The following is a 13,693-nucleotide window of genomic DNA, read 5'->3' as shown; positions in this document are numbered from 1 at the left end:
GTCAGAATGGCAGCTATTATGAAGACAAACAACAATAAATGTTGTTGAGGATGTGGGGAAAAAGGTACACTCATACTTTGCTGGTGGGACTGCAAATTGTTGCAGCCAATATGGAAAGCAGTATGAAGATTCCTTGGAAAACTTGAAATGGAACCACCAGTTGACCCAGCTATTCCTCTTCCTTGGTCTATACCCAAAGGACTTAAAAACAGCATACTATAGGGACACAGCCACATCAATGCTTATAGCAGTACAATTCACAATAGCTAAACTGTGCAACTAACCTAGATGCCCTTCAATAGATGAATGGATAAAGAAAAATGTGGCATATATACACAAAGGAATATTACTCAGCAATAAAAGAGAATAAAATCATGGCATTTGCAGGTAAACGGATGGAGTTGAAGAAGATTCCCAAGTGAAGTTAGCCATTCCCATAAAAACAAATGCCAAATGTTTTCTCTGATATAGGTCACTTTCTCTTATATAAGGTCATATTGTTTAGAAAATAATGAGAATATTAACTTATAACTGACCTTTTTGGCAAGAAGATGGTACATATTCTAGATATTTTCTACTCTTGTGACTTTGAAAATATTTTCATATACAGAAAATATTCTTAGAATTTAGATACAGTAAACCATAGTAAGTGTAAAAGATCCCTTTTGGAGACATTTCTTATTATTTTCTGGAAAATTTAGCTTTAAGTATAATGCAATTTAAAGAACTCAGGGTGGGGTAGAAAAGGGGAGCAGGGAGGAATAGACAAACTCTAGATAGGGCAGGGGATGGGCAGGGGGTTAGCAATGATGGTGGAATGTGATGGACATCATTATCCAAAGTACACGTATGAAGATGCAAATTGGTGTGAACATACTTTATATACAACCAGAGGTATGAAAATTTGTGCTCTATATGTGTAATATGAATTGTAATGCATTCTGCTGTCATTTATTTTAAAAAAATCAATTAAAAAATTAGTTTGGAACAGCAGGTGTACTATAATTGAGGTAGGCAAGCTAGATTAGCTAGTTAATTGCTTTAGTACCTATATTCAAGGACTGAGAAGCTCTTCTTTCTTTCTTTTCTGAACTGGGGATTGAAATCAGGGGCATGGTACCAGTGAGCTACATCCACAGCCCAGAGACAGGATATTGCTAAGTTGCTGAGGGTCTCACTAAGTTACTAAGGCTGACCTAAAACTTATGATCCTCCTGCTTCAGTCTCCTGAATCACTGGGATTGTAGGCATGCACCACCATACCTGGCTCACTTTAAGTTTCTTTTTCACATGAGAAGAGTGATGTTTGGTACTTTCTAAGCAACAGTGGATATAAGAAAATTCTCATAGTAGTAATGACAATTACTTGGTATTCAACATACTTGTAGGTGATAGGCCTAATATAAGATTATTAAAATTTTAATATTCTAATGGAATTGTGCAGTGAACCCAGGGTCATCTTGCCATTGAGCTATATCCTAGTTCTTTTTATTTTTTATTTTGAGACAGGGTTTTGCTACAACATTGCTGAGGTTGGCCTCAAATATGTAATCCTCCTGCCTTAGTTTCCTAAGTCACTGGGATTAGAGGCATGAACCACCACACTGGACAGACCATCAAATTTTAAGTAACCTCAGAGGTTAGAGTTACTTAAGAAAAGTTGAACAAGGAGAGAGGAGATATGGCAGAGTATGATGTTGAAATCAGGTAACTGCTTGGATCTGGGACTCAATGGTAGGAGTTGTAGTGTATAAGCAAGTAGAGAGAGGCAGTGTAAGAAACAGTTCAGACAGTACAGCATAGTGCTTAACAGCATGACCTGGAGGCAAACAGAAGACATAGATCAATTCTTTGTTCTACTACATTTAGCTATAGAATTGATGGCAGGTCACAAACTCTTTTGGTTTCACTTTTCCCGTTGTAAAGTGGGGTGATAATAGTATTTATCTCAAAGGATTGCTGAGAAGGTTAAGCAGTACAGTGTTCAGATCAGCAGTTCACATATAATATACCCAAGAGTTAGCTAATAATAGTAATTATTGTTGCTAGCATTATTTAGCTAGGTAGTATTGTACTTAACAAGTAAATAAAGCCAAATCTTACTTTGTTGTTGTTGTTGTTGTAGTGCTGGGGATTAAAACCAGAGCCTCATACATACTAGGCAAGTGCTCAACCAATGAGTTCTACCTTGATCCCTTCAAATATTATCTGAATGGGAAAACTGCTAATGCAATTTATATTATTCCAAACTATATTTTAATGTACTCATTCAGTAACTGAACAGCCAAAGGCAAATACTCCCATACAACATATGAATAACTAACCCCCTTCCTGGGAGTCTGCCATGAATAAAGTCAGTTAGAAATAAAAAGGAAATGTCATTGACATTTCTCACAGAAATGAGAAAGACAAGATAAAGGGAAAGACAACAGCATATCAAATATTTCAGAAACAAGAACCAAGGCAAATTAAATTCATATAATAATGAAAGAGCAAAACCAAATTGAGTGATTTTTATATGACAAATATCACTTAGTATTCAGGCTCTTACATATTTAGAAAATAAAGAGAATATTAACTCATACACTCTGACATTTTTGGCAAGAAGATGGTACATATTCTAGATATTCTTTACTCTTGTGACTTTGAAAATATTTTCATATACAGAAAATGTTCTTCGAATTTAGACACAGTAAACCATATTCAGTGTAAAAGATCCTTTGGAGACATTTTTCATTATTTTCTGGAAAATTTAGCTGTAAACTTTAAATATAATGCAATTTAAAGAACTTTTTCCTCAGTTGTACTGGAGTTACTTACAGGAACTATATTTAACTTCCTTTGCAAACAATTAGTAAACTGGACAAAATGTATAAAACAGTTGTTTTCAAACACTGAACAACTGGCAGTGAAAATGTGATTCCTAAAGGAATCACAATCCTAAATTATAAACACAAGATGAGCCTCACAACTACCTGAGGGTGTGGATATTCTGCAATGCTAAGCAGGGAATGGGAGGATAGCTCATTGAGTTGAGAAGACAAGAGTTTAGAAAGGCTGAGGCAATCCAAAGTTGTAGGGCAGTAATCAAGAGAGGAGGGAGGTATGTAGAAACAGTTTTGGAACATTTCCCAGTGTCTCCCTTGAGCCTATACTAAATGCTAAGCTGCTAAAGTGTAGGTTGAGCCAAGAACAACTGCAAAGCTGCAGGCTGGACAATTCCCAGAGTTCATAAGCAAGAAGACTCACCAATAGCCTGCTTGAGTGGAAAGTCTGCACTGATCACTGGGGACATTAAGTAGAAACCTCAGAAGGGATACATCTTAAGAGTAGGGTTAAATGATACTTAGAGTGGCTACTCTAAATTTCCCCTAAGAAACATATGCCTCAAAAGGATCAAGTGGCAGGGTCAACTATCTACCAGAACAAAGCTCAAGTTTTAAAAGAAGAAAATACAGTTTAGATATTCAACAATCTAAACCCCACAATATCCCCAAAAATGAAGCAAGTATCCCATAACCAGGAAAAAAAAAGCCAATATAAAACTATCCAGAACTGAACAAATGCTGTAATCCATAGACGATGACTAATATTCAACACTTGAAAAAAATGAACATAAGGAAGAAATTTTTAAAATCCAAAAGGAATTCCTATAGTGAAAGGGGAAAAAACAAAAACAAAAACAAACAAATGGATATTTGGAATTAACAGCAGATTAAAGAAAAGATCAATGAACTAGAAGCTATAGCAATAGAAACTGTAGAATACAAGGGTAAATGTTTAAAAGACTTTTAAAGATGGAACCATCCCAGTGACCTATAGGGCAAAATTTTGTGTTCTCACACATTTGTAATTAGGATCAGAGGGCAGGTGGCAAGAAGCAAAAATATTTGAAGACGTTTTTATTTTGATGGAAACTATAATGATGCTCAATCAACTTCAAATTTTGAACAGGATAAGTACAAGAAAGACACACCAAGACATAGTATAATCAAACTCCCAGAAAACAAGGAAAAGAGAAAATCTTGGAAATAGAGAGAAGATAATATTCAGCCAGCCTTCTATATCCCTCTTTATCTTTGGATTCAATCATCATTGAATTGAAAAGATAGAGAAAAAACAAACAACTGTATCTGAACTGAACATACAGACTTCTTGTTAACTTCCCTAAATAAGACAGTATAACAACTACTTAGACAGTACTTACACTGTATTAAGCATTGTAAATAAACTAGAGATGATTGAAAGTATATGAAAGGATGTGTATAGTTTATAATGCAAATATTATATACCACTTTATATAAGGGACTTGAGCACCTGCAGATTGTGGTATTTGTAGGGAATCCTGAAACTAGTCCCCGACAGATACCAAGGGACAACTGGATATACAAAATAACAATAACAGGAATTTCAAGAACTTCTCATGAAAACTATGGTCAGAAGACAATAGAATGGAATTAGCGTTCAAAGAAAAAAAATCTAAACTCTATATTGAGCAAAAGTATTCTTCAAAGACGAAAGCAAAATATATTTTCAGATAAAGGAAAACTGATATAATTTCTTCTGAGCAGTCACCTGAACTACAAACAACATTAAAAGAGTTTCTTTATGTTGAAAAAAAATAATTTGAGACAGAAATCTATGCAAATGAATACAATGCACTGGGAGTGGTAAGCAAGTGGATCAATGTAAATCTTTACATAATTAGAACTTATTTACAACAATATAGAAGAAGAATGTTGATAAAAATAGCAAAATGGAGAGATAACTGTTGCTAATGTTCATGTAAAAGAAGTGGAATAATGTTATTTGAAAGTAGACTCTAAAGTTATGCATTATTAATCACAGGGCAACTAAGAAAAAATACAACAAAGGGTCATAACTAAAATGCCAAAAGAAGAAATAAAATGAATGTTATAAATAACCCAATAGAATGCAGGACAAAAGTAACAACAATGATGGAAAAGAGAAAATACTGGCAAAGCAGTAACAACCATATCAATAAAAATGTTTTTATAAAGAGTAGAAACACATCAATTTGAAGTCTGAAGTGGTCATATTAGACAAAAGTACAAAACCTGACCTCTATAAGAAAACCATTTAAACATTAAAAACATAGACATGCTGAAAATCAAATGATGAAAAAAGGTGTATTTCCCACCCCAATGCTTTGGAGGTCTTTGTCTTGGCTTCACACATTCCTAGACTGGCACAGAAACTCTATTTCCAATCTTTCCAATTGGTCCTGGCCCACTCTCAACAAATGAGGCAGCTGTTCACTTTTAATAATAATATGGAACACCACTCTACCTGTTCAAAGCTCTTTCCAAAACACTACAATTCTCCTTTTAATTATTCTCTTGGCAATGTCTTTACTAAAAATTATATTATTTTTTCAAATATTATAAAATTTAAAACCAATGAAATTACCTGGCGATTCTTCATGTTTTGATTCAGTTTCATGTTCGATGTCAGTTAGTTCCACATTAGCTTGGTAACTGGAAAAAATATTTAATTAACATGTAGTATTACTCTTAACAATATATTTTTCAAACAATCCTTTGTGTGTGTGTGTGTGTGTGTGTGTGTGTATATTAATTTCTAAAATTACATATATCTTCTCAAGTACTCTTGTCCTACCAAAAGCTAAAAATTTGGGAGTATAAGGAAAATGTTTTGAAAAATCAAGGATCTTCAAAGCCTAAGACTAACTGTTGCTGCATACATTATCAAAGAAAAAATTGCCATTTTCCTAAATTTATATACAAATACATATAATTTTATACATAATGTGTAATGTGTAAATGGATACATTTATCTCATAACTTGTACATACCTTCTTTACTGAAGATTAGAAATTGACAACAAAGCATAAGAACCAGCAACAAGAGGGTGGGGTAGGGTGGGGGACCAAGGTCAGTATTGACATGCTCATTAGCCATTAATTCTTGAAAGAAAGTTGAATAGGAGCCTCAAACCAAAAACACCCCCAACTCCCTGCCCCTCAAAGGGCCAAGTTGTTTGAACATGTTTTAATTAAATTGAAAGAAAACAGTACTGATATATCCAAACTAAGGAATCAGTTCTACTTTTTTCAATCTTGAGGGTCACGAGCAGACCTGAAAAACCATAAGACTATAGTAATGGTAATAGCAGCAACACCTAATATTGCATACTCAATGCTAAGCAGCATTCTGATCAGAATGTTCCAGAGCAGAAATACTAATAGTCGAGAATACTGTTGAAAAATGAGAAAAAGTTAAGGAATATTGCAAAGTGGCAAAAAAAATTGTGGCCAATAAAACCTATGTGTGCTTAATCTGGGAGAGACAATTGCTTTGGTCCCTGTGTGTTCCTGCATGTACGTTCTTTCTAGGTATGCAAAAATTCACAGCTCTGACCAATTTTTACCAAGCCATCTCAGGGTTGTGTTTGCAGTAAGCTATCTTGAGGCATTAGGCAATGTTTTTACCCAAAAGCTGGCCTGTTTTCACTTAATATAAAAGCAATAGATTTCTCAAGATCAGTGTTCCTTTTCTGTAAATGCCACCTACCTACTACATGTGGAGACATGGATCCTTGATCTTACCCCAGCAGTATGGGGTATGGAGAAGCAATGCAATATTGCTTCTGTTCTGAGAAATAAGGACTTTTGTTTCTGACACAGGAATCTAGTATTTACTGCCAACATCCAAAGATTGGAAGGCTAACTTGTTAATGTACAAGCAGGGTAAAAGTCTCAGACCCTAGGGCCTGGGGTTATAGCTCAGTGGTAGAGCGCTTGTCTCGCACATGTGAGGCACTGGGTTCCACCCTCAGGACCACATAAAAATAAATAAAGATATTTTGTCCATCTTAAAAAAATCTTAAAGAAAAATTCTCTGACCCCCGAACAGTTCATGCCAGTAAATGTATTGCTTTATCCACTGTTTGTAAGAAGTGAATCTTCTTGAGACTAGGCACTCTAATAACCAGAGGACCTTATTTCTTGAAATCCTAAATAAAATCATAATTGGATTTCTATTTATAACAAAAACAATAACATGGTTAACTAACTTGAGGAAATTAAAGACCTCAGGTTTCACAAAGGCCTTAAGAATGGCAATGGTCTACTGTGTTTAGGAAAGGACCAGCTCAGCCAACTAGGGTTTCTAGGATGAATGAGGTTTCCTATTATTGTTATAATAAGAGTCAACTGCCATACAGAGATATAAGACACAGACCAAAACTTTGCTTCCTGGTTGCCTGGTTCTTACTTCCCTTTCTGTTCTTTTCTCCCCTCTGCCCCCTAAATGTATAATGTAACTCAAACTCTTTTAAAATCACCTAATATATTTCCTAGTAAGAAGCGTACTATTATTTTCTATAGTATTTTACATATGAAATTTCAGGTATATGGAGGGAGAGTGGGCTTTTAACAACAAATCAACATATTATGTTCATACACAGAAAAATCTCAACTATAAAAATGATAAAGTTTTTTTTAAAAAAATCAAGATTTATTTTATCTGTTAGTAACTATTTGAGTTCATGCACATATCAATCTTCCAAAAACACAGAAAAACACAAACATAGTTAATAGTTTATATTATTACTTTACCTATGTAAAGCTTTAAAATGCATGGAATCATTAGAATCCAATTCCTTATTCAATCTTGAATAATCAATGGATGAAGTCAAGCCTTTCTCAAGCCTGGCAAAAAATTGTTCTTTTTCCTCTTGTTCTTCTAATGTGTCCAATCCCAATCCAATAATACTATGATTCAGCTCAGAAACTACTAGTTCTAAATAGAGAGCATAAAAGTATTTTATTAATATAAAAATTTTCACAAAATTAATTTGAATGAAGCATTTACTCACATACATATACACATATATAGTTAGTTTAATGAAAGTTTAAAATTTACTGAATCTTTCACCTACCAAATAAATTAATAATCAAAATCAACATGGAAGGTTTAAGGCTTCTGTAGAGTTGCAATTCTAACATCTGGGAAAATATTAAATCTGTCTATATGCTTCAGTAAAGAAGGATCCAAGATAGTTATGAATTAATTTTTATAAAAATTCTGAATATAAGCATATGAATTAATAACTTATTGACTCATATCCCTCAAATTTCTTACCATTTGTTTCTAAGCTGTCAACACTTAAGATAGAGGTTCCACTACTCTTCAGAAATTGAATTTTTTCAGCAGATTCCTCTTCTGTTTCTACAACAGGTTGAGAAGTCTTCTTTGTTTTCAAATAGCTTACATTTGTTCCAAGCAGGCCTGGGAATAGAATTGAATGTGGCTGGATATTTATGTTCAGAGAACTGTTTTGATCACCATGCCAACACAATAATACTGTTATATTGTTTTTGTACACAGTTGCTACAAAATGAATCTCCTCTGTTAAATAAAAAACCCATCCTAGAATTTTCAAAAGAAAAGTTATTGCTCTATTTGTCTGGTGTACACTTTACTAAAGAGAAAATTTCGAAAATTGGCATGAGATTTAAAAAATTATTAAAGTACTTGAACTCTCTTAAAATCACCTAAGAGATTTTAAGAGAATTCATGTATAAATTAAATACTTAATACACTATGCCATATCACTTTTCTTCTGCCTTATTCCCTGTTTTCTCTTTACTTAGAAATTTGGTTGCTCGACTCATAACACTCAGAAAAAAGTAGAGAGTGGGAAAGGTAGGTACAAGTAAGGACAATTACAGGGGTTAGACAAAATTCTTCATTAGTGTAAACAGCACTTCAAGAAAAATAAAAGGAAACATTAAAAGATCTTTCAAAGTCATCATTCCTACAATGTTGGAAATAGTGGCTCACTGCAGTAGAGATTCTTATACCAGAATATGTGATATCTGTTATTAGGGGAGAGGAAGCTGTTATCTCTCACAGCTTTTGGAATGTGAATTTGTCTCTAAAGCTAACATATATTAAATATATTAAAAGTGTTTTATGACTGATTAGATATCATATCATATTAAGGAATTTTATTGATATTTGTTAAATTTTATATATATTTTAAAAGTTCTCTAATTTTAGGAGATACTTTACAATATCTGTGGACTGAAGTGATACAGTGCCAGTAATTGTTTGGGGGGAGGGTTGTTATGGTTTAGATGTGGTGTCCCCCAAAGCTCATGTGTGAGACAATGCAGAATTTGGAGGAGAAATAACTGGGTTATAGCTTTAACCTAATCAGTGAATTAATCTCTGATGGGATTAACTGGGTGGTAACTGTAAGCAGGTGGGGTGTGGCTGGTGGAAGTGGTTCACTGGGGGTATGGCTATGGGGTAAATATTTTATATCTGGAGAGTGGAGTCTCTCTCTCTCCTTTCTGATCATCATGTGAGCTGCTTCCCTCGAAAATGATATTCTGCCTCACTTGGAGCCCTGAATAATGGAGCCGTCCTTCTATGGACTAAGACCTCTGAAACCATGAGCACTCAAATAAACTTTTCTCCCCTAAAATTGTTCTGGTTAGGTTCTTTAGTCACAGCAGCAAAAAAGCTGACTAAAACAAGGCTATAAAAAGAGAGTAGACACAGATGAAAAATGACTGACCATGAATTAATAATTGTTGCATAAAGGTATGTATATGGGGTATGTTTTACTTATTTCTAAATATGTTTGAAATTTTTTACTTTTAAAAATTGTTCCATGAATCTTGAAAGTTCCAAGAAAGTAAAATCTATGTTTATATACAAAGGTTTTGAATATTATCTATTTTATTTAGATATTTTGACAAACTATGTGCCTATATGTTCATGTCTGCCATACAATGAAGGCCCTTCTCACCATGAAGGTTAAAGTCTAATAAGGGAAGCAGACAATTGTAACAAATATTCATTAGTTTGGTATGTGCTGCGCATTGTTTTAAATGCTGGGGATTTAGCAGGGAAGAGGAAAAAAAAAAGACAAAAATCCCTGCCTTTTTGAAACTTACATTCACATTAATGAAGATAGAAGACAGGCAATAAGAAAATAAATAATTACATTATAATTGAGGAGTTTATTAGAAAATGGAGAGTTAAATGCAGACTAGAATTGAATGTGAACAACTCTAGAATTCTGAAAGAAATCTACAAGATGTTAATGGCAGGGGGAGTCCTATCAAGACTGGAAAATCTAAAGAATATTTCTGCAAGGAAGTAACACTTCTACCAAGATGTGAAGAAGAGGAGATAAGTAGGTGAACTGGAAAAGGAAGACAACTCCACGAAGTGGCAACAACAGGTATAAAGGCTTGACAATGGGAGGAATAGGCCACATTTGAAGATGAAATCAATGAAGTTGGACCAAAGAGTATTAAGTGTTGGAGAAAATAAGCCTAGAGCAATAAGTCAATGGCTGCACCAGAGGTATCTTATTAAATAATATTCTTTTCAAGTACTAACAAGGAAGGAGATTCTAAAAACTAATTCTTTAGCTGGGTGCAGTGGCATACCCCTGTAATCCTAGTGTCTCAGGCGGCTGAGCAAGGAGGAGTACAAGTTCAAGGCCAGCCTCAGCAACTTAGCAAGGTTCTAAGCAACTTATTGAGGCTCTAAGTAGCTTAGTGAGGCCCTGTCTGAAAATACAAAAAAAGGGCTAGAGATGTGGCTCAGTGGCAGATTGCCCCTGGGTTCAATCCCCAGTACCAATATAAATAAATAAATAGATAATTCTTCATATGTGTACTTTAGTGTTGTTGCATGGTTTGGGTATTTATGAAAAAAAATGTACTAAAACTTTTTAAATAAGGTGTTCTCTTAATGTACTATAGTATTAAGAACAAAGAAGTGAATCTACTCTAACATTCATTTATTAAACACACTTATTATTTACTGTTGAAGGCCAGGATATAAGGGAAAAAGAGGTATTTCTGCCTACACAAAGCTCCCAACTGCAGAAGCAGTCCTACAGGTTACAATTAGCAACACCTGTGCAAGTGCTATTATGATATTCTCCCCTCAAAACAAAGGAGAAAATAACTGTCGACAAGGGAGCAAGAAGAGTTACTGAAGGACTGCACAAAGTAGTGATGTCAAGCTTTACTGGGTAAGGAGGACAAGAAACTCCTGAGCCAATCAGAGGTATGGGAGTCAATGGTGTTTTAAGGAGATACAGAATAACTGAGTGTGACTGGGAAATATGAGCTAGAAGAGAGTTTCATTTGGGTTATATATAGCCTCAACTGTCACATTAAGAAATTCAGACTCAATTTTATGGGAGATGATAAAAGTCACAGGTAAATCTCCTAGAGAAGAGAGAGAAATTCTATCAGTTCACAAAATGGTGCTTAATACTTATTCACAAATATCGAAAACATAGATATTTAAATAGAAGCACTCTTGGGCTGGGGATGTGGCTCAAGCGGTAGCGCGCTTGCCTGGCATGCTTGCAGCCCGGGTTCGATCCTTAGCACCACATACAAAGATGTTGTGTCTGCCGAAAACTAAAAAAATAAATATTAAAAAATTCTCACTCTCTCTAAAATAAATAAATAAATAAATAAATAGAAGCACTCTGGGTTCTTTACTGACATGGCATTATCATAAAGTAAGTGTACTATATATAGTGCTATATAGATATACAAATACTGCCAAATTACGGGTAGTATACATATGATACATTAGCACAACAAAACACTCATGAAAATACTTTTGCATTTGTAAAGTCATAAATATGTGCCAGAAATAGTGAGTCCTTTACCATTAAGGTAGTAAATAATTTTTATTTTTACTACTATTTAACAAACTCCGATACCCAAAACTACGGATTTGTTAAAACCTTGCCCATGTGATCACTGTAAGAATATCTTATTAAATCACCTTATATCAATTCACTATTAAATACAATGATATATAACAATATTCATCACCTTGAATAAATGATCTCAATGTAAAATAACCTGATCAAAAACAGATTTTCAATTATATAATAAAATGTGAAAAACCATGAAAATCAATTTAAACCTCTAGAAGTCACACTATTAGTATTATTTTTCTTTTATATTTATAGTGCAGAACAAAATCCAGAATTAAAAGTCTTGACTGACCCCTTGTGGTCAAAATATTCAAAACTAAAAATTAACAATATTTACCACCATCTTCAAACTCATCTTCAGTTATCCACCAAGGCACTATATCTTTCTTCTTCATTTCTTTTTCAGGTTGTCTAGGTGTTTTGCTTGAACTTTCAAAAGAATCATCTGAAAGCTGAATCAGATACAAATTATTAAATTTCAAAATAAGTTGTAAATTAAAGAATATCACATTTATCCTAAATGTTTTAGTTCCACAGTTATCAGATATTATCCTCAACAATAATGTATAAATTCATATCCATAAACAGAGATACCCAAATAACTTGAAGATCAAGCATATGTCTTTTAACATTGATTTCATATATAGAGTTAAACAAGTAAACTCAGAGAACAACCAAAATGAAAATGATCAATAAACTTGCTCAGGAAAGGAAAAAAAAGAATATAATCCTATCTTCCAAAGATTATCTACAGACTGTGGTGGTTGATTAAAAGTACCTGGGGTCACTCTAAGAACGCAGAATTCAAAATTTCCAATTTCAAAACAAGGAAGAACTGAATTTCAGTCAGTGGAGCAGATGGTGTTGACCAGAGAAATGAGCATTCTGTCACAGTGATTAATAAACTTGGATAAATTTGTATTTATCTTTTCCTGTGTAGAAAATGAGTATTTGGTCCAAATACTGCATTCTCAAATCTCCTACTCTAATCCCAATTCCCTCTTCCCTCTTAGCCAGTAAGGTGAACTCTTCACTGAGAGCTTAGTCAAACACCACCTATCTTCCCCTCACCCCACCACTAAACTCCCTTAAGGCACTTCCTCTCTCTGAGGAGACAATACTTTCCTCCACCCCCAACAGAACCTCAAAGGAGTCTCTAGGGGTTCTTTTTTCCTTGATTATCCACTTTCACTTTTGTATCTTCACTCCCTCTGCTCTCAACTCTCTCTGCTTACCTCAGATTATAAAATGTGCTCAGCAACACATCTCTAGCACCCTGTGTAACACCTGACACTGCTGTGGAGAAAAAGAATGAATACCCTCTACTTTGGGGGAAAAAAAATGCAACATGACAAGTCCCTTTTACTCTATATACCAAATCTTGAATTGACTGCTCAACTCCTTAAAATCTGGTTTCTATCCAAAAGAGCTTTCCTTTGGGCTGCAAAGGCCTCCTAAATGACACAAAGGACAACTGTCAGTCACCCTTCCTAACTGACCAAAACCTAATTTTAAAAGTTTGTGGAACCATGCCCCTAAAAATAAAGATACATAAATACATTTTTGAAAAGTCTTCTTGAAAAATTTATCAAAATATCAAAAGAATTTTGCATGACTCTTAAAATCATGGTTTTCATTGTAAAAACATGAAACACTGCTTTACCCAAATGTCTGTGGGAAATATGAACCCTTCTAGGTCATGCCCCAAGTGACCCACCACCTCCAACCAAGCCCTACCTGTCTTCAAATCAGAATGGGTTGATTAGGTTACAATTCCCATAATTCAATAATTTTACTTATGAATATTCCTGTAGAAACACAGGAGTTTTGTGGGAGATACCCAACACCAAAACCATAACAATAGTGGTGACCAATTCTTCTTGAAACTTACTTAGGCAGCATCGCTTCCCATCAGGTTACTCTGGAGTTCTGCAGTCAC

General features: G+C 34.4%; 1 protein-coding gene across 2 annotated transcripts in view; it reads right to left on the bottom strand.

The window, feature by feature from the left end:
• Positions 1-13,693, bottom strand: part of Cep162 (centrosomal protein 162) — an 89,569-nt gene that overhangs the window by 71,306 nt on the left and 4,570 nt on the right. For both annotated transcript variants that reach the window (XM_046431970.2, XM_046431969.2), the window contains exons 3-6: positions 12,092-12,206; positions 8,127-8,273; positions 7,601-7,784; positions 5,431-5,498 (exon numbers count right to left, since the gene is read on the bottom strand). In XM_046431970.2, the coding sequence (XP_046287926.1) occupies positions 5,431-5,498; positions 7,601-7,784; positions 8,127-8,273; positions 12,092-12,206 (514 nt within the window). The remainder of the gene's footprint in view (positions 1-5,430; positions 5,499-7,600; positions 7,785-8,126; positions 8,274-12,091; positions 12,207-13,693) is intronic.

This window comes from Marmota monax, unplaced genomic scaffold (assembly GCF_021218885.2).
Source record: "Marmota monax isolate L192 unplaced genomic scaffold, Marmota_monax_Labrador192_F-V1.1 WCK01_AAM20220418_F8-fsc00013, whole genome shotgun sequence".
In the NCBI taxonomy this organism is placed as follows: domain Eukaryota; kingdom Metazoa; phylum Chordata; class Mammalia; order Rodentia; family Sciuridae; genus Marmota; species Marmota monax.
Note: the sequence above shows the minus strand (reverse complement) of the source record. Positions and strands in the feature narration are given on the sequence as shown.